Source organism: Drosophila gunungcola, unplaced genomic scaffold (genome assembly GCF_025200985.1).
Source record: "Drosophila gunungcola strain Sukarami unplaced genomic scaffold, Dgunungcola_SK_2 000040F, whole genome shotgun sequence".
Classification (NCBI taxonomy): Eukaryota; Metazoa; Arthropoda; class Insecta; order Diptera; family Drosophilidae; genus Drosophila; species Drosophila gunungcola.
The window spans coordinates 611978-637428 of NW_026453210.1; the positions used below are offsets into that span (position 1 = coordinate 611978).

Genomic DNA, 25451 nt, shown 5'->3' on the forward strand with positions numbered 1-25451 from the left:
TAAATCTGAAAACAATCGAATCATATATTTGAAGAATATTACAACGACTAATTTCGGAACATTATTCCTTCTTTTTATCATGGGAGTATTTATCATCTTTATAGTGATTGCCCGGAAGTGAAAAATCATCAACACTTCGACATTGCCCGAGACAAGTTTTGTGATGAAGGGGTGGACCCTTCGTTCTGGCCATCACTTCAAACCAGGGGGGGAGGAGTTACCGTACAGGCACGGCACGTTGAGCCCCCAACAAAGCCTCCCAGAGCTACCCTAGTTTCGACAAACATAAACTAAATTGTTGCACCTTGACTTTTATTGACTACGAGAACAACAACCGACCAATTTAGACCCATTTTTGTCAACGCAGCACTTGAGGTGAAACCCCTACTCCTCTTAAACCAGGAAATGGGACACCGACTCATTGGATCGCCACTTGAAGCAGCGGCACTTGAACTACACACAGTTGTTTATGCACATTGTATTAGTATGTAAGATATATATAAGAACTTTGTACTTTTGGCAGCGGCGGTCTCATGGTCACCGCTAAAAATTATAGAATTCAGTCTCTAAGTTGACACATCCGTCGCTCTAAATCTCTTTAGATACTTAAAAAACTACAAAAAAAATCACAATTTACACAAGGAAGAAAATAACACCGCTGCCGCTATTTCGAGTTATCTTTGGTCGTTTTCGTTCTCGATCGGTGGAGCAGTGCAATTTTCGGTCTGCTTAAACGTTTGTTGGTTCTCTTGAGCTTTAGCGTTAGTTCCCCTACAGTGCGTCTGTGCAATATATACTGTCGCAGCGTTAATATAAAAAATATCGCTGTACTTCTCTCGGCACTTAGCTCCCCTACACTGTGTGCGATCGGTATATTACTCGTTGATTTTTTTATTAGATTATTTAACAAATAAATAATTTAATAAAAATAAATATATAACACCTTCGATACCAACAAAATAAATACAAATAAACGCAATGGCAACCAAGGATATCGAAGAGCTTAAACACCAAAGAGATGTTTGCATGAAAAGTATTAATCAAACGTATCGCTATTTAAAAGATGCTAAATTATTTGTGAATCCGATTGAGCTTAAGTGTCGATTCGAGATTCTAAATACGCATATTGAAAATGCTGCACTTTTTCAAAACCAAATAGAAGGGAAAGATACAAAAGATGTATACCGCAAAAGTTGGAAGAGATGGCCGTATTGACAGTCATTGCTGATTTCGATATTAAATAAATCCAAAAAAAATAATATCGAGATATCTGTTCCGCCGGCAAATCGCCCGCCTCGGTGCCGCCTGCCGAGCGTCGCTCTTTCAACGTTTAGCGGAAAACACTCCGAATTTAAAAGACGCTTTAGGAACAATTAGGGCCTTTCAAGTCACTGAGGAAAATTATGCCAAAGCCCTTGCTAGCCTGAAGCGGGTGTACGATGATTGTCTAATTTTTTTTCTGACAACATATCGACACTTGTATGACTTCTTGCTGTCTTTGGGGATGATGGACGTATTACTAATGCTATTTTAATACATCTGGTAATGAGCAAGGTCGATGCTGAAACTAAAAGAAAATGGTAAGAACATTTAGATTATACTTCGCTTCCACTTTGGAGCGAATGTGAGGCGGCCCTCAACAGGCGATACCAATATATGGTAGCGGAATAGGTCTCCAAGACTATTCAGCAGACCCAATGTAACCCTAAGAAGAATGGAAGTAGGAGTTTTTCTTTTGTGGCTGCCAGGAACGACACGATTGGAAACAGCGCTTTATTCGCAGCCCTAACAGTTCAGCAAAGATTCGATTTCGATAAAATAGTACCCTTATGCATTACCTGCTTAAGAAAGGGTCACACGGTCAAAAAATGCAAATCGAACAGATGCAGAGTGTGCAATCGCTCACATCACACGTTGCTACACATATATTCCCCAAACACTAATCTCGCGTTGCCACCCCCTTCTCAATCCACAGGAGACTCCATCCACTTCGCATGCTTGCGAGGCATTGGTGGAACAAATGCCCCAGCCACAAACAAAATATTGTAAAGTCGAGAGTAGGGAACATCCAATCGGACGACGATTTTCGGATCCTGAAAAATATTTGTTTATCATCCGGATCAAACGGTATACACCAGCGGGGGTATGGTGCCTGAAAATATTCAGTTGGCAGATCCATTCTTCTTCAAGCCCCAAAAACTAGATATGCCTATCGGCACAGATACGTTCCTTGAACTTTTATCTATTGGCCCGATAAAGTAGGGGCCTGAACTTCCCATCTTACAAAAGACAGTTCTCGGCTGGATAGTGTCAGGGAGATGTGTCTCTGAAAATAAATTAACGGCTATAGAAATGATACATCTCAGCAGCCAGGAGTAAGTGTTGGAGTCAATTGACAAAACCTTGCAGAAATTTTGGTCTTTGGAGGAATTGCCGCCCAAGGCCAAAGTCCATACTCCTGAGCAACAACTCTGTCAGCAACACTTTAAGAAAAATACTCAAAGATTGTCGTCCGGTAGATTTTCGGTTCGTTTGCCGTTCAAATCTGACCCAAATACTCTTGGTTCATCATACGACGTTGCGAAACGTCGATTTTTGTCGCTAAAAAGGAAATTGTCAAAGGAGCCTTCGCTGAAGAAGATGTATCTTGAATTCATGGAGGAAAATGTTTCAATGGGCCACATGTCTTCCACCAATGACAAAATTCCCGATACTCCGCACTATTTCATTCCGCTCCAATTCGTTCTAAGGCCGCAAACTACGTCAACTAAGTTGAGAGTCCCGATTCAAATACATGGTTTCGCTGACGCTTCCATGCGAGCGTATGGAGCGTGCATCTACGTTCGGACTCAAACTGCTGAAGGTTTGAAAATGTCTTTATTGACCGCCAAATCGAAAGTAGCTCCCCAAAAGACGAAAACTTTGCCTCGCCTAGAGCTGTGTGCAGCTCACCTTTTAGCAGATCTCTATAATCGTGTCAGGCCATTGCTAAATTCTCCCATTGAGAATGTTTTCCTGTGGACAGACTCCGAGATCACTTTACACTGGATTAAAACCCATCCCTCGTCGTTGTCGGTTTTTGTTTCGAACCGGGTTGCAGAAATTCAGGAGTGGTCGGAGAAAGCAATTTGGAGACACGTTCCCACGAAAGTCAACCCTGCAGACATAGTGTCCCGAGGATGTGACGTAGAGGAGCTTACAACGTCCATTTGTTTCGGTGGGCCTTCATTCTTGCTAGACTCAGAAAATAATTGGCCTGTAAATAAACATTTCGAACTGCCGGCTGATGTAATGTCGATGGAGCTACGCAAATCGGCAATAGCTCTCGTAGTCAGCCCAGAGCCAAATTATGTGCTTCAGAAAAAAGAGTCCTTTTCGTCGTACCTGAAGCTTCTGAGAGTGTTCGTGTGCAGAAAGGTGTCGAAGCCCTTTGAAAAAAGTATTTCGCCAAGAGAACTGGTTGAAGCTACCCAATTTTACAAATAAGTTCAATTCCAAAAAATAAACCGCTAACGACGAATATTTCAAAGCTAACCCTTATATTCAGGAAAACAAATTAGATTGGTGTTCTTCGACATTGCTACGAGTTGGGGGTCGGTTATTGAATTCTCCTATCCCGAAAGGAGGCAAATTCCCGTTGTAGCTTTCTAAAAGCTCACAGTTCGTCAGATCCTATGTGTCATACCTGCACGTTACGAATTGTAACGCTGGCCCACGAGCTCTCGTATGTCGTCTGCGCGATAACATATGGCTAGGTAATGCTCAAAAAGTCTGCCTACACAGAAAATAAATAAATATTCTAAAATACTTTGCGATACGTGTATTTTAACTCATTGTTTGATGTTTTATCGTTCATAATATAATTGGTTGATGATAACATGTTTGACTTTAACAAAATTATTTTGCTTATTTTAGGCATGCTTTTTTGTGTTCGCTTATATATGGTAAGATATCTTATCAAAAATGGGTTTGGTTCTTATTACCGCTTAATTCAATTTTCGCTTGTGCGAATCGCGTTTCGTTTTCATCGCGTTCTCAACACTACTTGTGAAAAGTTTACAGCACTTACACCAAAATTTCTAGCACTGGCTAAAAAGCGGCATACAACAATTGAAAAATTTGTATTTGTGGCCGCAATTTCCAGTTCCTTCGATTTAATGCGTTAAACTAGTATGCCATTAATGGCATTAGATGAGGGACACCAGCGAGCAAATATTTAAACAGCCCTGAGGCAGCAAAACTTTGACAAACCAAACGCCCTTTTTAAAAGCTGCCAGTCATCTGATTTTTTTCGGGAACAAAAAGGACCAAAATTTTCCATTGTTAGAGGGAAATCTGAAAATGAAACATACATACATATACATATATATACTCACATGTAATCAATAGCCTAAGACCCACTGAAGGGATTAATAATTATAATCGCGTACTTATTTGCCAATAGCAGACTATAAGCCAGAAAGTAGCTAGTAAGCCAGAAAGTAGCTAGGAAGCCAGCAAACAGCTAGAATAGCAAGTTGTACAGAACACCCGGTCCGGCAACCACACAACAGGGCTACCACACCGAAGAAACCACGATCGAAAGGGATTTTCTGGGAAATAATGAACGGTCACACTGAACCGGGTGAATTGAGATCCACGCGGCAAAATCGGCGTCACTCTTGATTTTTGCGGGAACGACGACGGTCGGGCCATCAGACGACGCTAGGAATAAGCTCGTCCGTACCACGTGCCGCATTCCGTTACGATCCGCACCAGCCACGCTGCAAACGGAGTAGCAGCGGCCGGCCAACCCAGTGCGTGGGATCCGCGACACCCAAAAAACAGGGACCTGGCCGAGCGGAGTGAGGTGAGAGGAGTGCGGTTAGGGACAACGAGGCAGGGACCGAGTGCAAGTGGTTATGCGAGTATATAATAAATTAACCAATTGTTAGACAGTGAAAAGTGAATGTGTTTTAGGTTCCCTGCGGTTACGCGGGGCGTGGTAATCATAGTCAGGTTCCCTGCGGTCACGCGGGGCGGTCGGGTTCCCTGCGGTTACGCGGGCGTGGTGGGTTTTGCTATGTTCCCTGCGGTTACGCGGGGTGGTGATCATCGTCTGGTTCCCTGCGGATACGCGGGGCGGTAATCATAGTCAGGTTCCCTGCGGTTACGCGGAGCGGTCGGGTTCCCTGCGGCTACGCGGGCTGTGTAATTTTAGCTAGTTTTCCCTGCGGCTACGCGGGGGTGTCAGTGTTGGTCAAGGTTCCCTGCGGATACCCGGGCATTGTAGTATTAGCTAGTTTTCCCTGCGGATACGAGTGGGTGTCAGTGTTGGTCAAGGTTGCCTGCGGATACACGGGCATGGTAGTTTTAGCTCGTTTTTTCTGCGGTTACGCGGGCATGGTAGTTTTAGCTAGTTTTCCCTGCGGGTTCGCGGGCTGAGTAGTTTTAGCTAGTGTTGGTCAAGGTTCCCTGCGGATACGCGGGAACGGTAGTTTTACCTAGTTTTGCCTTGCGGTTACGCGGGCTGTAAAATTTTAGCTAGTTTTCCCTGCGTCTTCCGGGCTGTGTAATTTTAGCTAGCTTTTCCAATGCGGTGGCATTCGGGAATGAATCTCCACTAGAATTCCCAAGTTTCCGACAACGAGAGTGCCCTAAATCAATCCCTTTGATTGATACTCCCGTCCTTAACTGTCTGAACAGATTATAAATTTATCGGGGGAGGATCCTAGGTTATTAAGATGCCGACCCCAGCAATCGCATCCTTACAACTTAATTAGGCCAGGCAAAATAATACAATCTCACAAAATTCTAACCCATCAAATCGATTTACAAGAGTTTATCAATGCGACTACTAATTTCGAACATGCCGTGGAGGAGCTCATAAAGATATCACATTCCGTTGAGGCTATTGGCATACTAGACACAAAGATAAAACAATTAAAGACCAGAATAAATGCTTTGTTACCCAAGACTCGACGTAGATAAGGATTATTAAATGGCTTAGGGCATGGGCAATGGTCAGTAATTCGAAAACAACTTCAAAGCGATGGCGGATAATGAAAGGGAACTAACAGGCAAACGATTTTTAACAACGACATTAAAACTTGATGTGAAAACATAACAAATCACATTAATAAAGAACAACAAATTATTAACAATTTTATACATAATTATAAGAACAAAACAATCAACACCGAAAACAAAGTTATACTTTTAAGTACAATATATCACTAGAATAGGTAATGTAATCAGGAATGAAATAGATGACGTCGATGTCAAATGACAACATATTTAAATTACTAGAACTAGAGACATTTATGGTAGGCATTAAGATCACGTTTAGAATTAAACTACCAACATTTAACAAACATAGTTACGAGTTCTTACATATTGTTCCACTGCCTATAAATCAAACAAACAAATTATATTGCTTATCACGATTTAACTAATATTAAATACTTTAATGATAGATGTAATAATGTTGAAAACTTATATTTTTGCGAAGAGTTAGATTCTATTGCTAGAGTTTTTAAGTCGGACTGTCTCAGCGGCATTCTTTCCCTGGAAACCGCATCCTGCAAAGCGAAAAATGTGGGTAAAATAGAAACGATTACAGAAGTCGAACCAGCTCATGTCTTCACCTTTAACACGGCCAATACAACAATAAAATCTAACTGTTCTGAAACATTCTTCGTAACGGGATCAGCCTTGTTGACATTTGGAAATTGTTCAGTCAGCATCAATGGGATTCCATAAATAACTACCAACATTACAAAACAAAATGGAAATTTCGTTGACCAACACACTTAGGATTAATATCACAGACAACGTCGAGGACCTAAGTCTGCACAAACTAAATCTGAAAACAATCGAATCATATATTTGAAGAATATTACAACGACTAATTTCGGAACATTATTCCTTCTTTTTATCATGGGAGTATTTATCATCTTTATAGTGATTGCCCGGAAGTGAAAAATCATCAACACTTCGACATTGCCCGAGACAAGTTTTGTGATGAAGGGGTGGACCCTTCGTTCTGGCCATCACTTCAAACCAGGGGGGGAGGAGTTACCGTACAGGCACGGCACGTTGAGCCCCCAACAAAGCCTCCCAGAGCTACCCTAGTTTCGACAAACATAAACTAAATTGTTGCACCTTGACTTTTATTAACAACGAGAACAACAACCGACCAATTTAGACCCATTTTTGTCAACGCAGCACTTGAGGTGAAACCCCTACTCCTCTTAAACCAGGAAATGGGACACCGACTCATTGGATCGCCACTTGAAGCAGCGGCACTTGAACTACACACAGTTGTTTATGCACATTGTATTAGTATGTAAGATATATATAAGAACTTTGTACTTTTGGCAGCGGCGGTCTCATGGTCACCGCTAAAAATTATAGAATTCAGTCTCTAAGTTGACACATCCGTCGCTCTAAATCTCTTTGGATACTTAAAAAACTACAAAAAAAATCACAATTTACACAAGGAAGAAAATAACACCGCTGCCGCTATTTCGAGTTATCTTTGGTCGTTTTCGTTCTCGATCGGTGGAGCAGTGCAATTTTCGGTCTGCTTAAACGTTTGTTGGTTCTCTTGAGCTTTAGCGTTAGTTCCCCTACAGTGCGTCTGTGCAATATATTACTGTCGCAGCGTTAATATAAAAAATATCGCTGTACTTCTCTCGGCACTTAGCTCCCCTACACTGTGTGCGATCGGTATATTACTCGTTGATTTTTTTATTAGATTATTTAACAAATAAATAATTTAATAAAAATAAATATATAACACCTTCGATACCAACAAAATAAATACAAATAAACGCAATGGCAACCAAGGATATCGAAGAGCTTAAACACCAAAGAGATGTTTGCATGAAAAGTATTAATCAAACGTATCGCTATTTAAAAGATGCTAAATTATTTGTGAATCCGATTGAGCTTAAGTGTCGATTCGAGATTCTAAATACGCATATTGAAAATGCTGCACTTTTTCAAAACCAAATAGAAGGGAAAGATACAAAAGATGTATACCGCAAAAGTTGGAAGAGATGGCCGTATTGACAGTCATTGCTGATTTCGATATTAAATAAATCCAAAAAAAATAATATCGAGATATCTGTTCCGCCGGCAAATCGCCCGCCTCGGTGCCGCCTGCCGAGCGTCGCTCTTTCAACGTTTAGCGGAAAACACTCCGAATTTAAAAGACGCTTTAGGAACAATTAGGGCCTTTCAAGTCACTGAGGAAAATTATGCCAAAGCCCTTGCTAGCCTGAAGCGGGTGTACGATGATTGTCTAATTTTTTTTCTGACAACATATCGACACTTGTATGACTTCTTGCTGTCTTTGGGGATGATGGACGTATTACTAATGCTATTTTAATACATCTGGTAATGAGCAAGGTCGATGCTGAAACTAAAAGAAAATGGTAAGAACATTTAGATTATACTTCGCTTCCACTTTGGAGCGAATGTGAGGCGGCCCTCAACAGGCGATACCAATATATGGTAGCGGAATAGGTCTCCAAGACTATTCAGCAGACCCAATGTAACCCTAAGAAGAATGGAAGTAGGAGTTTTTCTTTTGTGGCTGCCAGGAACGACACGATTGGAAACAGCGCTTTATTCGCAGCCCTAACAGTTCAGCAAAGATTCGATTTCGATAAAATAGTACCCTTATGCATTACCTGCTTAAGAAAGGGTCACACGGTCAAAAAATGCAAATCGAACAGATGCAGAGTGTGCAATCGCTCACATCACACGTTGCTACACATATATTCCCCAAACACTAATCTCGCGTTGCCACCCCCTTCTCAATCCACAGGAGACTCCATCCACTTCGCATGCTTGCGAGGCATTGGTGGAACAAATGCCCCAGCCACAAACAAAATATTGTAAAGTCGAGAGTAGGGAACATCCAATCGGACGACGATTTTCGGATCCTGAAAAATATTTGTTTATCATCCGGATCAAACGGTATACACCAGCGGGGGTATGGTGCCTGAAAATATTCAGTTGGCAGATCCATTCTTCTTCAAGCCCCAAAAACTAGATATGCCTATCGGCACAGATACGTTCCTTGAACTTTTATCTATTGGCCCGATAAAGTAGGGGCCTGAACTTCCCATCTTACAAAAGACAGTTCTCGGCTGGATAGTGTCAGGGAGATGTGTCTCTGAAAATAAATTAACGGCTATAGAAATGATACATCTCAGCTGCCAGGAGTAAGTGTTGGAGTCAATTGACAAAACCTTGCAGAAATTTTGGTCTTTGGAGGAATTGCCGCCCAAGGCCAAAGTCCATACTCCTGAGCAACAACTCTGTCAGCAACACTTTAAGAAAATACTCAAAGATTGTCGTCCGGTAGATTTTCGGTTCGTTTGCCGTTCAAATCTGACCCAAATACTCTTGGTTCATCATACGACGTTGCGAAACGTCGATTTTTGTCGCTAGAAAGGAAATTGTCAAAGGAGCCTTCGCTGAAGAAGATGTATCTTGAATTCATGGAGGAAAATGTTTCAATGGGCCACATGTCTTCCACCAATGACAAAATTCCCGATACTCCGCACTATTTCATTCCGCTCCAATTCGTTCTAAGGCCGCAAACTACGTCAACTAAGTTGAGAGTCCCGATTCAAATACATGGTTTCGCTGACGCTTCCATGCGAGCGTATGGAGCGTGCATCTACGTTCGGACTCAAACTGCTGAAGGTTTGAAAATGTCTTTATTGACCGCCAAATCGAAAGTAGCTCCCCAAAAGACGAAAACTTTGCCTCGCCTAGAGCTGTGTGCAGCTCACCTTTTAGCAGATCTCTATAATCGTGTCAGGCCATTGCTAAATTCTCCCATTGAGAATGTTTTCCTGTGGACAGACTCCGAGATCACTTTACACTGGATTAAAACCCATCCCTCGTCGTTGTCGGTTTTTGTTTCGAACCGGGTTGCAGAAATTCAGGAGTGGTCGGAGAAAGCAATTTGGAGACACGTTCCCACGAAAGTCAACCCTGCAGACATAGTGTCCCGAGGATGTGACGTAGAGGAGCTTACAACGTCCATTTGTTTCGGTGGGCCTTCATTCTTGCTAGACTCAGAAAATAATTGGCCTGTAAATAAACATTTCGAACTGCCGGCTGATGTAATGTCGATGGAGCTACGCAAATCGGCAATAGCTCTCGTAGTCAGCCCAGAGCCAAATTATGTGCTTCAGAAAAAAGAGTCCTTTTCGTCGTACCTGAAGCTTCTGAGAGTGTTCGTGTGCAGAAAGGTGTCGAAGCCCTTTGAAAAAAGTATTTCGCCAAGAGAACTGGTTGAAGCTACCCAATTTTACAAATAAGTTCAATTCCAAAAAATAAACCGCTAACGACGAATATTTCAAAGCTAACCCTTATATTCAGGAAAACAAATTAGATTGGTGTTCTTCGACATTGCTACGAGTTGGGGGTCGGTTATTGAATTCTCCTATCCCGAAAGGAGGCAAATTCCCGTTGTAGCTTTCTAAAAGCTCACAGTTCGTCAGATCCTATGTGTCATACCTGCACGTTACGAATTGTAACGCTGGCCCACGAGCTCTCGTATGTCGTCTGCGCGATAACATATGGCTAGGTAATGCTCAAAAAGTCTGCCTACACAGAAAATAAATAAATATTCTAAAATACTTTGCGATACGTGTATTTTAACTCATTGTTTGATGTTTTATCGTTCATAATATAATTGGTTGATGATAACATGTTTGACTTTAACAAAATTATTTTGCTTATTTTAGGCATGCTTTTTTGTGTTCGCTTATATATGGTAAGATATCTTATCAAAAATGGGTTTGGTTCTTATTACCGCTTAATTCAATTTTCGCTTGTGCGAATCGCGTTTCGTTTTCATCGCGTTCTCAACACTACTTGTGAAAAGTTTACAGCACTTACACCAAAATTTCTAGCACTGGCTAAAAAGCGGCATACAACAATTGAAAAATTTGTATTTGTGGCCGCAATTTCCAGTTCCTTCGATTTAATGCGTTAAACTAGTATGCCATTAATGGCATTAGATGAGGGACACCAGCGAGCAAATATTTAAACAGCCCTGAGGCAGCAAAACTTTGACAAACCAAACGCCCTTTTTAAAAGCTGCCAGTCATCTGATTTTTTTCGGGAACAAAAAGGACCAAAATTTTCCATTGTTAGAGGGAAATCTGAAAATGTTATCAAATTCACTTTCGAAAGAAAACCCTAACAGGGTGTATATGACGGACTTTATAGATAGCATGCTCTCTGGTATTTGTTCGCTGAATACAACCAGTGTAAAAAACAGTACAAAAGCACCCATTAAATCGCACCCGTCTCTTTCCAGCACGTGTATTTTTGTGTGTTTTGGTCTTATATCAAAAGTTTTGTTTTCATATATGATTTTATGATCAATGACATTAAACTATATCCTTTTCATATTAAAGAATCGCAAAACCCTATCAAAGGCCTGTCGAATGTTAATAAAGCCGACTGAGCATTATTAGTGAAACATAAGCAAAGATGGTTGACCCTTTGACTTTGCTTATGTTTTGACAAGCCACAGCTGTTCAGATCAACTGCTATCGAAAGATGGATGGTGGATGTGCTCCGTGGAAATCGATGTTACATATTTGTCAAAAATCCTAACCGTGTCCAACGGATGGACTGTGTGGAAAAAGGACATTATTTCCTAGTCCCACAGAGCATATCGAAGCGAAACGGTTGGGACTCTTGACGGACGGACGACTGGAATTCCCACAGAACCATCATCTGCCCTCCGCCATCCACCTCCAATCAAAAGTCACAGTGCAGAATTTTTTGAGGGGGGTTCTTAACTCTTTCAAAAATTATCATTTCCGAGTTTTATTTTATTTTGATGCTATGGATTAGTTGTTAAATGAGTGATAAAATGTAAAGTAATATGCCTTTATAGAATAAGTCTGTCAGACTTTTTATAAGGAATGCTCCAGTTTTGTTGATGTTGTCCGTATGGCCAAGCAACTTTCAATGAATCTTTATTAAAATAAATTTCAAAGTTAGACCAAAGTCTGAGTATGAGCAGCGGTCGAGCTGTTTTAAAAGGAATTTATGCTGAAACTACATAACTTAGTCTTCTGCTCGCAGAGCTTAGCTGAGGAGACACTTGTGTGAATCTGTGTGAATGTATATGCCGGTCAAATTTCTTATGTTTCAAATATGAAGATTTGAAATATTTAACAATGTTATTATATGGACGCCCTTAAGAATTCGTATTGGAGTATAATTCCAGTGTGCTCACGATAACAAAGATACAATGAACACACGCTATAGTGAACACATAAGTGGTTATGCTGCCTGGGAGCGGTTATCTTCCAAGGCCCTCTCTGGTTCACAGAAGCACAGATGCCCTCCATGTCATATCAAATTCTTTCGCGCCAAGACTTTAGAGTTGCACTGAGATAATATCGGCTAAATATCATCAAAAAATGTGCGAATAGGAACGTAAGTTCCACCGTCAAGGAATAACGGGGTAATTTTTAGCACGGCAAGCCCTTACGTACCATCTTTGAACAAAAAAGTGGAGGGTGCTTTGTGGGAGTAGGCCATTAGGAGTTACAAATTTAATTTAATTGTATTGGTCAGCGGCTCGTCAAAACGTAAGCAAAGTCAACAGGTCAACCATCTTTTCATGAGCCACAGCTGTTCAGATCAGCTGAAATCGGATGGTGGAAGGTAGATGTGTTCTGTGGAAATCGGAGTTTCACTTTTTTCAAACATCTCAACGGTTTTTCAGGGATGGACTGCGTCGAAACAGGGCCTCACTCCGAAAACATCGGCTAACTATCGCTTAAATTAGTCCGTCAATGTCCGTCAAATTTTAACGGCGACTAACTGGGAAGTTTTTGGAACTGCAAAGCCTTCAACGAATGTTGGAAGGTGGATGGATCTCTGTGGAAATAGGCTATTAGAGAACAAAAAACAAGTCCAATGTTCCTCTTTCAAGGTTCCTGTTTCGACACAAACCATATATTTTACTGTTTAATGGTCACACTGTGTGAAATACCGGTTTAAGAACTGCAACCATTTTTCATGAGAAAATCCGCGGTCACACGCAAAGGAGTTGTACACGTTTTATAAAATATGGTGGACGAACAGGTTGTATCTTATATTATTTTAAACTCAACTACTTTTAACAACTGCATTACTTATGTTACACATAGTTATCTGGCGCATTGAGAGATTTACCCGGCAGAGTTCTAAACGTGCCTGTTGAGGAACGGGAACTTGTATTCCGAAATGTGTCGTCAGTTTTAAGAAATCCCGGTGAGCGATGACGTTTAAAGCTGGCTACATAGCGTGTACACAACATTGTATCAAATTAATTGTTCATATTTATAATTTAAAACGAATCTTGCGAACATATATGTGTATTTCTCTTGATAACCGATACTCTTGTATACTTTTATGCCGTATACATATGTATACATAACTATAGTCGTTGCCATACATATAATGTTAAAAAATGCTCATGTATGCATTTTTGTATATAGAGTGGCCACCAAACACCAGTCAAAACTATAACAGCCTATAGATCTTTTAATATTTTTTTTAAATTGATTTTAGGGTAATGTTTTGGGGCTGTATGTTGACTGCTGTTTCTCAAAAACTTGAATTGGCTCTGCGGTCTAGAAACTAATATAAGTTCTTACCCAAGAGGAAAGTTTTATTTTAAATTTGGGCAATAAATTTAAATTTTCGATTTAACCAAAGTCATAATGCCACAAGAAAGGAAGCAAACTTCGGCAAGCCGAAGTTTATATACCCTTGCAGCTAGTGCAAGAATTAAATATTTTTGAAAACATTAAAATTATGATTTACTTGCGTATATCTCTACAAACATTGAAGCAATGATGATTTGCAGCCCAATTATTAGATAGTTATTTTATATAATTTTATTATATCTATGGGAGCTATATGATATAGTCGTCCGATTTTGATGAAATTTAAACCGTAATTCTGAAATATTTAACCATTACTATATGTCGAAGAACTAATAGAAAAATTTAAAAACAGCAAAGTTATAAGTTTTTTTGTATTTTTTTTTCTAATTGTTCCTACGGGAGCTATATTATATAGTCCTCAGATTTTGATGAAATTTAAACTATAATTCTGAACTATTTAACCATTACTATATGTCGAAGAACTAATAGAAAAATTTTAAAACAGAAAAGTTATAATTTTTTTTCATTTATTTTTCCGATTGTTCCTATGGGAGCTATATGCTATAGTCGTCCGATCCGGCTCGTTCCGACTTATATACTACCTGCAATAGAATAGAACTTTTGGGAAAGTTTCATGCAGATAGCTTTAAAACTGAGAGACTAGTTTGCGTAGAAACGGACGGACAGACGGACATGGCTAGATCGACTCGCCTAGTGATGCTGATCAAGAATATATATACTTTATAGGGTGGGAGATGTCTCCTTCACTGCGTTGCAAACTTCTGACTGAAATTATAATACCCACTGCAAGGGTATAAAAAGGAGAAAAAAATGTGTGTATGCGGTTAATTTTACATCTACAAGGTTTCACAACTTGTAATTACTAAAATTGAAACAGACCACAATTTTTTAAAAATGGGACTCTTAAATCATTGGTGACATTAGTTTCTTGGTGCTTAATATAAAATATGCCGTTTTTATTAAAAAATAAAATAAAAACACCTTTTTACGAGGTAATATTACGTGACGATCGCACTTTCAACTCCAAAAACTTAGTATATTACATTTTGTAACGAATATTTTTTATGCCACGTAAAAAAATTACTTTATTTTTATTCAATTAGTTTTGTAATTCGAACGCTGCTTTAAAATTGTTCAGTGATTTTATTGTGCAGCTTTGTGCCGATTACGAAACAAATTGAAAAAATAATTTTTTTAGTTAAAATTAAAATTGTCACAAAATCCAAAATTTGATATCAGAAAGTTTTGGAGTTGAAGGTTCGATCTTCACGTTAATTATACCTTGTGCTATTGTTTGATATTAAAAGTTTTTGTTTTAGACTACAGTCTTTTTAATGCAAAGCTCCAAAACACAGTAACAGTAAAAAAGAACCTCAAAATCACGAAAATGAGTCGTCTTTTCCCAGCAAGCAATTTGAGCGTTTTCTGACGGTTTTCTGATGCTTTTTTCTGAGTATTTACAGTCATAAAGTGTGCAAAAAAGTGTCCGGAAAGAGTTTTTTTCTTTGAAAGCGGTCGCACTTTAAGAGGCAGATTCCGAGTCCGATCTGACACTTTTCTGACACAAAAATAAGTGCTTTCACCCTCCGATGGAAGCATAGAAAACCCTCTGAGGCACAAAAAAGAACCATTTTTAAGCACTTAAATTTTTTTCTTTTCAGACTCTTTTTCGTTTGAACATAAATTGAAAAATATAAACTTTTACATTTTTTATAATTAATATTTATTTTACTCAAAAATTAACAAGATACTTAGGAACACAAATTTAAAAAAAAAAACATGTTCAAGATGATAAAATAAGATTAAATGTCGAACTCACAGTGACATGTTTTGAATTATGAAATATAGGAAACTTAAACATTAATTTTTAAATTTAAATTATGAAATTGTAGAGACTTAAACATTAATTCTTACATTATTATATATTTTGTTTTACTTTTTTGTCTGTTTTCTTATAATATTTAGTTCTGTCATTGGCAGTTTGGAACCATTTGCTGCATATTAATGAGAATTGCTTCTCGTCGATAGAACATTTTTTCATTGAAAGCACCTAAAAAAGAGTAATAAAATAAAGAATTCAATAAAAAATATTAAAATTGATTAAAGTAAAAATTTTTAAATTTAATTTTTACTTCTAACTGTTGTTGTAATTGCTAAGCTTAGGACACAGATTTTGGTGTTGGTCCCCTTCCACGAATACTTAGTAGCAATTTCATCCGTAAACATTTTTTCCACATTGTTATAGTTTATCATTTCTGTCTCCTACAAAATACAAATAGATTGCATTATTTTATTGAAAATGTAACCACAATTTTAATTAGTCTTACCAGTTGTTCACACAATTCAGCTGAATTGTTTAGGTCCTCTTCAAATTTTGTAAGGTCTTCCAATTTATCAAAGGGCTTAGGTGGTAGCAGCATTCGAATCTTATTTACTTGTACAAGCTTTCGTTGTGCTTTTACTTCCGTTAGTAGGCGAGTTTGAATCTTTGTGTTTTCAGTTTCCAATTTAATTAAGCGTTCCTTAAGATCTATAAAAATATAACTTGGTGTTGTTCGTAAATTGCAAAGTAATTATTATCTACCTTCTACATTTGTATTCAATGTTTGCATCTGGTTGAAAATTAATTGCAACATAGCTGAAAAAATACAAATTTACTTCATAGTCTTTGAAAATAACTTTTTATAATAACTTACTTGAGGTAGAAGGATATTCAAAGTTAGAAGTGAAGGAAACGTTGGTGTAGGAAACGTTGGACATATCGACTGTATTTGTCGAATTTGTCGTTTCCTCTGATTCCGTTTCGTTTCCGTTTAAAAATTGCTCGGTAAAGTTATTCATAGTGTATGATGGGAATGACAACTATACAAGCTGGAGACGAAATATTAAAAATAATGGCCTTTTGGGTAACGTCCGTTACTTTATTAACTGTCGGTATGCCGTTAAGAAGGGCTTGCGAATATTTTATGCCTAAAAGGCTTGATTTTAAAGGCAAAGTGAAAAGAAATTCGTTAAATAAAATTTCATTTGATTTCACAATCACTTCATTGCTTTCTTCAAAAAAACGATCAACTTTATAAACTCTGGAATCCACAATGTAAATATGGTCTGGAGCATTTATGGACATATGTACATATGTATTTATTTCTTATTGACAGGATGTTTCCTCTTTGACATCTTTTACTTTTTTTGTAGCGCTCTCTCCAATTGATATTGTATTGATGCATTGCTCAACAGGCGATTATATATTTGCGTAGCAACTTGAGATCCTTTTCCTATCATTTGCTTTACTTTGTATAAATAACTTTCATATTTAAAAGCACTAATGGAATGTAGATTATCTTGGTAAAATATACATTCTTCTGCCAAATGCAATGAAAATTATATTTTAGAAATGTGTCGTCATAAAGCTCTGGTAATTTACCTTTAAAACTACAAGTTAGTTCTTTAGCACATACATTTTTAGTCAAGCAATATTTGTTACTTATGAGAAAATAATTGCAACGCTAAGTTGAATAAAGTGTTCATATCTGCTTTCTGTTAAAACTCATCTCAAAAATCCTGGTCCTGTATACAGTAGGAATTGCCTAAATTCAACGGCTTTCCACCTATCCATATCAAAAATACTCCTCGGTTTTCTGGCAAAATCCTTAAAAATATTTGCCTTTAAAGACATAAACTTGTTGTTTAAATAATCAAATTTTTCTCTTGACAGGGAGTAATCCTTTCCTCATATTTAAATCCATCCTTTTAGCATACTTTTCATACCTCATACCTTGTTAAATTTTTCTAGGCTGCATAACTCACTCTCATTCAGGACACTGTCGTTATCGCTATCCTTACTTTCGTTCAGTTCAAGAAGTTCCATACTCTCATTCTGGAAATTTTAATTTACGTCAAAATATTCCATACTCTCATTGTGGAAATTACATTATTATCCTTACTATCATTTAGGATTTCACTTTTATTAGCACTAGAGTTAACCTTATTTGTCTCATCTACAACTACGTCTCTGGCAACCATAAATTTCTCATTTTTAATATCCCATACATTTTAGTCCATTTGGTTCGTATCCGAAAAATTTAGTTTTTAACGATTTATCGTCAAAATTTCGTTTTCTTATTTTAATGTGCACATAAAGAGTCGAACCATATATTTTTAAATATTTCAAAATCGGCTTTCTATTATGCCACGTTTTAGAAGGCGTTGTTTCGCGATCTCCAAGTGCTTGAATTTTATTTATTAAATACGTTGCCGTCACCACAAAAAGATTTATCTAGCCTTGCACCATTTACCATGGCACCTTTTCAGTAATTGTTCTGATCGTTCGTTCTAAAACTCCATTTAATTGTGGAGTATATGGTACAGCCAAGTGGTAACTTATTCCTTTCTGAACGCAGAACTCACGCATATCATTAGATAAATACTCCATACCGTTGTCAATGTATAGATTAACAACTTTAAGGTTAAAGTGTGTTTCACTTTTTGCCACAAAATCCTTAAACATATTATACACATCTGATTTATGAGTAAATTTATCCACAAAATTGACAGTAATTTTTATCTTCAATAGTTGTTGGTGCTATCGGACCACAGACATCAGAATGAATAACATAAAGAGGTCTATTTATATGCTCTTTAATTTTATATTTAGAAAATCGTAATCTGTCTTGCTTTCCTTTCAAATAAGCTTCGCATATATCCTCAGAAGGATTTACACTTTCAAGTAGACGATTATCATTAAATAAATTCTTTCTTTTTATTTCTAACATTTTCCCTTTTACTTATATGACCCAATTTCTCGTGCCATAATTTATATAAATTTTTTTTTTTCGAATTAACTTTATATGGTTTAAATTCAATAACTGGCATATTGTACGCACCTGTGTTTTCAGCAATCGTGACACCGTATTTGTTCAATTTAACTTAATTTTCGTTGTATACTACTGTTACACCAGCCTCTTGTAGCCTTTTGACCGATATCAGGTTTTCTGCAACTTCTCCGCAGTACAGTACGTCCTCCAGCGTTATCTGATATTTATTTTCCAGACGGACGACTCCTCGCTTTGTTGCGAAGATATACTCCCCATGCTTAGCAACGCCAATTTTTATTGGAGTTTCCAGATCAGCATGGTCCATAAATAAAGCCTCATCGTTTATAAGGTGTTCAGTAGCACCCGAGTCAAGAATAAAATTCACGTTCACTTTTGAATTATTAACATTTTTATTTACATTTTTCAGCATGAACGCGAAGCCTGGCTTTGTGGTTGCAGTGTGCGCTCGTTTGTTATTCTCTTTGTTATTTTCAGTTTTAATTTTATAGCCAAAAAAATCTTTTTTATGTGTCCTAGATTGCCACAATGATGGCATTTTATGTTTTTTACTTTTTGTTTAATATTATACGGTTTGCTTGTGTTATAGTTTGTATTATAATTTTTTTGTTTAAATTTATAGTTATTATTGTTTATATAATTTTTTTTATAATTAGCCTCAGCCTGCATAACCTTTCTACTAGTGTCGTTATTGTGTTTTTAATTGTTACTTCGTGGTCTAGTAAACGGTTCTTTACAAACGCTAGCGTTATATTTTCCTCTGAAAGTTTCTCTATTGCTGTAATTACACCGTCATATGATCCTGGCAATGTGAGCAGCGAATGCGAGATTCTATCCATTTCGTCCATATTAGCCCCCGACGCTAAAAGTTCGCCAACTAGTTCATTAAAAATAATAAAGTGGTTCACTAGTGTCATTTCACTCTTGACTTTAAGCACCAACAACCGTTTGCGCACAGATAACTGCGACGCAATACTTTTTTGTTCATACACGGAATCTAGACTTCTGAGAATTTCGCGTCCTGTGTTGTCGCTCGTTGCGAAATTCAAGAAGGAGTCACTCAAATGCTGTATAAATGTGTTTTTAGCGCTTCTCTCTGCCTTAACCCAACGTTCATCTATTTCATCAGGAGTCTCACTATCAATTACTTTTAATATGTCTTGTTCAGCAAGAAGTGCTCTAATTTTAAACTTTCAAACTGAATATTTCTCACCGTCAAACGGTTTTATGTTTCGCTTTGATTTGTCCATCATGTACATATATGTATTTACTCGCGTGTGTATAAACTGAAAATTTTTGTTCACTTTTAATTCTCTAAACGAACGTAGACTGGACCCATAACCTGTTATAATCCTTTAGCACTAAGACAAATAACACAGTGAGATTGGTTTTATATTATATTTATTATTTTATAAGATTTTAATAACACACGGAAGCACAGGCCAAATGCCGCGTCAGCGTTGTTGGCCGCTGCTGGGCTTCGGACATTCGGTCATTGCCTCCGTCCGGTTAGCTACATAGTTAACAACTCCCCCCTCAAGATTAGGGCCGCCCTCGGCTGACTCTATTGCAGCAATCGCCCTTCTTAGTTGGACCGCAGATCTTCTGACACCGGTGAGTTGCATGTAGGTTAGGCCGACACAAATCAACGCGCAAAATATTATTCCTGTAATTAGCGCTACCATGTGTGTCTGATTGGTGTTGATTTTATTTCCGAACTTCTGAATGTATTCCAGGTTATGTTCACTCAAGCGGTGAAGGTAGGGGAGGCTCAGGGTATTTTGATTGATGGTGATGTGAGCTTGCCACCCCTCTTCCTCTTCTGGGCGGAGTTTTGGCTCAAAGCCAAGGTTTCGTTTACTGTGACGCGCTCATTAAACGTGACGAGATGCGTCTCGTATATCCAGACGCTTGTTCCGTTGTCTACTCGTACTTGAGCTGATTGATCATTGATTATGATAATTCCCTCATCGACATAAGTGATCGGATGTAAATCGCTTGGTTGGGTCTCGCAGTGCGAAACTCCACCTGCGTGGAGCTCTCGGGCGCATGTGGTCTCCGCTGACAGTCGGCAGAAAGTGACTCCTGGTGCTGTGGAGCAATTCTGGATCGCATACATTTTCCCATTGCATTCTGCTGTTATATTGTCCACTAGCCTTAGCATCACATTATTATGTGTTACCGGGAACATTGTAATCTTCTTACATGCTTATTTAATTTTTGGGAATTTAATGATGAAGTGCAATATGTTAATAGACTGGAGAATTTTCACGGACGCTACGCACAAAATATCTTTTATAGGAGTGTCGGTGGGCTCCTCCATCCAAAAACTTTCTAGGTCTGCGTGAGCTAACATTTTCTGTTTCTTCTACTACGCGCCTGTACTCTGAAAGGTTCGCTGAATATCTAATGGATGCAAAGTCCTCCCACACTAGTATTCGACCGTCAATAATGGGGATGTACTTGGTTTGTGAATATTCGGTGATGTGCGCCGACGCCATGGTTAAGGAGAAGAGGATTGGGATGATTTTGAACCTGTGGAATGAATTCGGAGCTATATTTTTGTTCATGACGAGGTTGCCCACCATCAACGGAATTAACTTAACCCTAAAAAAGTAATTTATCAACTATGCTAATAAAATGTTGTGCCAAGTGCCTAAAAGAAAAAAAGAAGATAAAAAAACTTATTTTATTTAATATTGCCTTTGTGGACCACCCTCTTCTTGATGAGAACCGTGGTCACAAGGTCCGCTTCTACGGCTTTCTCCTCACACAGTGGTGTGAGTTTATTGCCAAGTATTCCGACCTCTTGTAAAAAATGCGCGCCCCGGGTTCCGAAACTGCAAAAGCTAATGGTTGGTGGTCGGTAAAGATATTTATATCCTTGTCCGCGTATAAGTATGGTAATAAGGCCGAGACATCTGTCTTTAGATCAAATGCCTTCTTATAATCGGGGTATCCTAGCATCACATCTTCAGATGCCAAGATATTTCGACGCTTCTGAAACGCCCTTTGCTGCGCTTCAGAGAACTGAACTGGAATGTTCCGTGACCTATGTTTACTAACAGTTCCATTTTCCCCTTTTAGGATATCTGAAATAGGTTCTGCTATAGCTGCAAAATCATTTCTGAAACATCTATAATAGCTCGCCAGGCCGAGGAACGACCTGACTTCGAATACAGACTTTGTCTTTAATGGCCCTGACCTTTTCTGGATCAGTCGGTGAGCCATCACTGGTGACTATGAACCCTAAAAAACCCACACTCTTTTTGAAGATGCGCGATTTTTCAACTGACACACTCATGCTTGCTACGTTAAGGTTCTTATGAACCCAATCTACATTTGTGACGTGGGATTGTTCATTTTCTGAAAAGATCACATCACCCACATACATGTAACAAAATTTGCCGATTTACTCTCGCAAAATTTCGTCAATTGTTCTCTGAGATATGCGGCCGCATTTTTCAGACCAAAAGGGAGCCTTCGAAATTCATATTTTTCCCCACTTACCGAAAAAGAAGTTTTCTCACGGTCGCTTTTTGCGAGCATGATCTGGTGATAACCCGACTTAAGATCCAATGTTGTGAAATATTTGGCCTTGGGATATTGTTTTTTCGCTAAGTTTGCGAAAGTCAATTACTAGTCGCATGTTCTTTTTGCCCTCTTTATCAGTTCCCTTTTTGTCTACTACCCATATTGGGTTGTTGTATGGAGACGCTGATGTTTGGATTATGCCGTTACTCAACAGATTTTGTATTTCTTTGTTGACAAAGTCAGCCCCCATAGGGTAAGGATACAATTTTGCATAAATGGATCTTCGTTTTCTGTCCTAATTGTAGCTACCACTGATGTGTTATAGGGTAGTGCTTCATCTGGGTTAGCAAAACCCTTTTTTCTATCCTTAAGCATTTTTAAAAACGCGCCTTTCATCAAGGGCGGTGCATCTGAGCAATCTATATTGGTAAAATTTACATCAGTGCACGTATGGAATGATATTTTTTCCGCTTCCGTACCCCATTTGAGCTGGCTGGAAGCTAAACAGAGAGATGCCTGTGTTAACAAGTCGAAGCCGATGATCCCATCAAACAAAAATAAGTCTGGTAACATAAAAAAGGTCGCCTTAATGTTAAATAGCGATATGAGACATTTTTCTTTAATAGTAGTCTCACCGTGAATGGAATTGTGAACGGGGAATTAACTGAGCGGTCACCTTTTAAACCTTTATGCGGTTGAATACAATTTTTAGATGCGCCCGTGTCAATTAAGAATTTCTAGTGTACCCCTGCTACTCTTCGTCCGATGACAGGTAGCTGAGATTTTCCCCTAAAAAATTCACTACATCTAAATCGTCTTCGCAAATAGCATCATCGTTGATATCTGCTATTGCGCTGGACGCAGTGTTGGCGTAAGATTTCCCTGCCTGATCTGAGCCTTGGGTGACGTAGTTTACCCTTTGCTAATTTCTAGGGGCGCCTGTGCGCTTGGACGTTGCCGGTCTCCTACTCTGATAAGTGCGATTTTGGGCAGGAGGGCAACCCTTTGCAGAGGGGTCGACTTCCATTGGCTCCGATATGCTCAGCAATCTGTTAATGCGCGGGTCAGGATGTACCTGCGCTTTAACTTGTTTGGTATTGTAAGGATGCTCTCTGGCCGGGGTACAGATCTCACTTGTAAGGATGCTCTCTGGCCGGGGTACAGATCTCAGTCAGATCCAGGAGTCCTTTACAAGAAATTTGTAAATCACCGAAACACCGGACTAGAGAGTATCATTCAACGAGTGAATGAGTCGTTTGGGGAGTCACGCCGAAGGTTCTCATAGACGCCGGGGGAGAGAGAGTTGGTGTCGGAGCTGGTCACGCCGTGTCTTGCTCCTGGGTGAAAAATTCCACGGGCTGGACCTTGGGGCGAGGCCAAGCCAGACGAACGGTTTCGCGAGTATGGGGACGCCGGGTAGTCCCGCCGATCACTTCCGCGATTGGGACACGTAAGTCGCTTTCCGCGTGTCGCAGGCCAAAAATTCACCGGGCTGGACCTTCGGACGAGGCCAAGCCAGGATACTATTTCGCGAGAGTAGGACCGGGGAGTTGCGTCGCGCGCAAGTCGTTCTCGATGTATCGGATGCCAAAAATCCACCGGCTGGACCTTCGGGCGAGGCCAAGCCGGATAGGGTTTGTCAGACACGAGGGGGGATTGAGGTGAAAGGATGGCGGTACGATTGACCAGTCGGGAATGATGTCCGCGCGCAGGTCACATGCACTACGAAGAGAAAAGCTATTGTACTAGACCAGACGGGCCGGGTGTCCACGTGCCGGTCGCATGCGCTACGAGGAGGAAAACTAGGGTACTAGACCAGACGGGCCGGGTGTCCACGTACAGGTCACATGCACTACGAGGAGGGGAATCTAAGGTACTAGACCGAACGGGATGGGTGTCCACGTCGGGTCTCAAATGCTACGATGTGGGGAACCAAGATACTGGACCAGACGGGCCGGGTGTCCACGTACAGGTCCCAAATACTAAGGGGAGTGAGGTTAAGATACTAGACCGGACGGGACGGATGTCCACGTACAGGCCCCATGCACTACGAGGGGGGGGGGGGGAATCTAAGATACTAGACCGAACGGGATGGGTGTCCACGTCGGGTCTCAAATGCTACGATGTGGGGAACCAAGATACTGGACCAGACGGGCCGGGTGTCCACGTACAGGTCCCAAATACTACGGGGAGTGAGGTTAGGATACCAGACCGGACGGGACGGATGTCCACGCACAGGTCACATGCACTACGAGGAAGGGAGCTAGGCTACTATAAATAAAAAGAATCACGATCATGGAATTTACTTTGTTTTATTATTCTATTTTATTATTATTATTATCCTTTTTTATTTATCTACTGTCTTCCTACGAGTCCGCTACACCGCCTTTGTTTGACGGATAGGAATTTTGCATACACTAACCTCAAAACAATCACTCGTCCACTTCTTCACGAACCGCGTGTCTTCGCGCGGTCGAGGCGCAACTCGAATTATCCGGCAAGCGAGTTAAGGGAGGCGCGTCCGCTCCGTTCTACTTTTCCGGCACGAGAGCCCCTTATTCCTTTGTCGTCGCGCGGTCGAGGCGTTACTCGAATTACACGGAAAATTACTGCGGGAGACACGTCCGCCCCGTCTTACCACTCCGACACAAGAGCCCCTTATTCATTTGTCGTCGCGCGGTCGAGGCGTTACTCGAATTACACGGAAAATTACTGCGGGAGACACGTCCGCCCCGTCTTACCATTCCGACACAAGAGCCCCTTATTCATTTGTCGTCGCGCGGTCGAGGCGTTACTCGAATTACACGGAAAATTACTGCGGGAGACACGTCCGCCCCGTCTTACCATTCCGACACAAGAGAGCGCTCGCTCGATCGGTGTGTGACCACCTTCCCCACGCTCCCTTTTTCCCGCTTTCGGGGTTTCTAGTATATTTCTTAATTTCTAGTATTTTCTTAACTCACTAAATATCGGCTGGCGTTGCCACTCGGGTTTGGAACTTAACTTAACTACTGCTTAATATTCAGTTTCAACTTAATATTTATTATTCATTATGCGTCGCTTACACCTATAACCTTACATACTATTAACATAATATTTATTATTCATAATAAGACGCTTACACCTATAACTTTATATACTACTAAAAATTGTATCGTACACCTAGGTGTGTACGTTACAGTATTATAAGGATTTCTATTAATACCTAACTGGGGGTCTGTTTGGGAAGAATTTTTATCTTGCTGGCGCCTTTGCGCCTTTGGACTCATCTTACGGTACCTATTTTCCTGACTTCTCGCAAAAGTGTTTGCGAAAAGGTATCTCTCGTGGTTAGACTCCACGACTTGTGCCAGGGCTAGGGCCGATGGCATATCTT

At 39.7% G+C, this 25451-nt stretch overlaps 2 protein-coding genes across 8 annotated transcripts in view; one reads left to right on the forward strand and one right to left on the reverse strand.

Moving 5' to 3' along the window:
* The first annotated feature begins 13017 nt into the window (after positions 1-13017).
* Positions 13018-25451, forward strand: part of LOC128263974 (eIF-2-alpha kinase activator GCN1) — a 72977-nt gene continuing 60543 nt past the window's right edge. For 5 of the 7 annotated variants that reach the window (XM_052999260.1, XM_052999257.1, XM_052999259.1 and 2 more), the window contains exons 1-2: positions 13018-13122; positions 13188-13290. In XM_052999260.1, the coding sequence (XP_052855220.1) occupies positions 13108-13122; positions 13188-13290 (118 nt within the window). In that variant the 5' untranslated portion in view covers positions 13018-13107. The remainder of the gene's footprint in view (positions 13123-13187; positions 13291-25451) is intronic. The other 2 variants (XM_052999255.1, XM_052999254.1) reach the window with 2 other exon arrangements.
* Positions 14899-19002, reverse strand: LOC128263979 (uncharacterized). The gene is made up of 6 exons (XM_052999266.1): positions 18593-19002; positions 16406-16580; positions 16294-16347; positions 16037-16239; positions 15842-15971; positions 14899-15759 (listed from the first exon to the last, which is right to left on the reverse strand). Exons 2-6 carry the CDS (start codon positions 16548-16550, stop codon positions 15680-15682), a joined length of 612 nt encoding a protein of 203 aa, XP_052855226.1. The 5' UTR covers positions 16551-16580; positions 18593-19002; the 3' UTR covers positions 14899-15679.

Excerpts from the sequence above, each read along its gene's own strand:
- LOC128263979 (XM_052999266.1), bottom strand. The coding sequence starts at position 16,550 with ATGAATAACTTTACCGAGCAATTTTTAAACGGAAACGAAACGGAATCA. Across the intron at positions 16,240-16,293 it reads ATTGAATACAAATGTAGAAG|ATCTTAAGGAACGCTTAATT; the intron begins GTAGATAATAAT and ends ATATTTTTATAG. Across the intron at positions 15,972-16,036 it reads CTGAATTGTGTGAACAACTG|GAGACAGAAATGATAAACTA; the intron begins GTAAGACTAATT and ends TGTATTTTGTAG.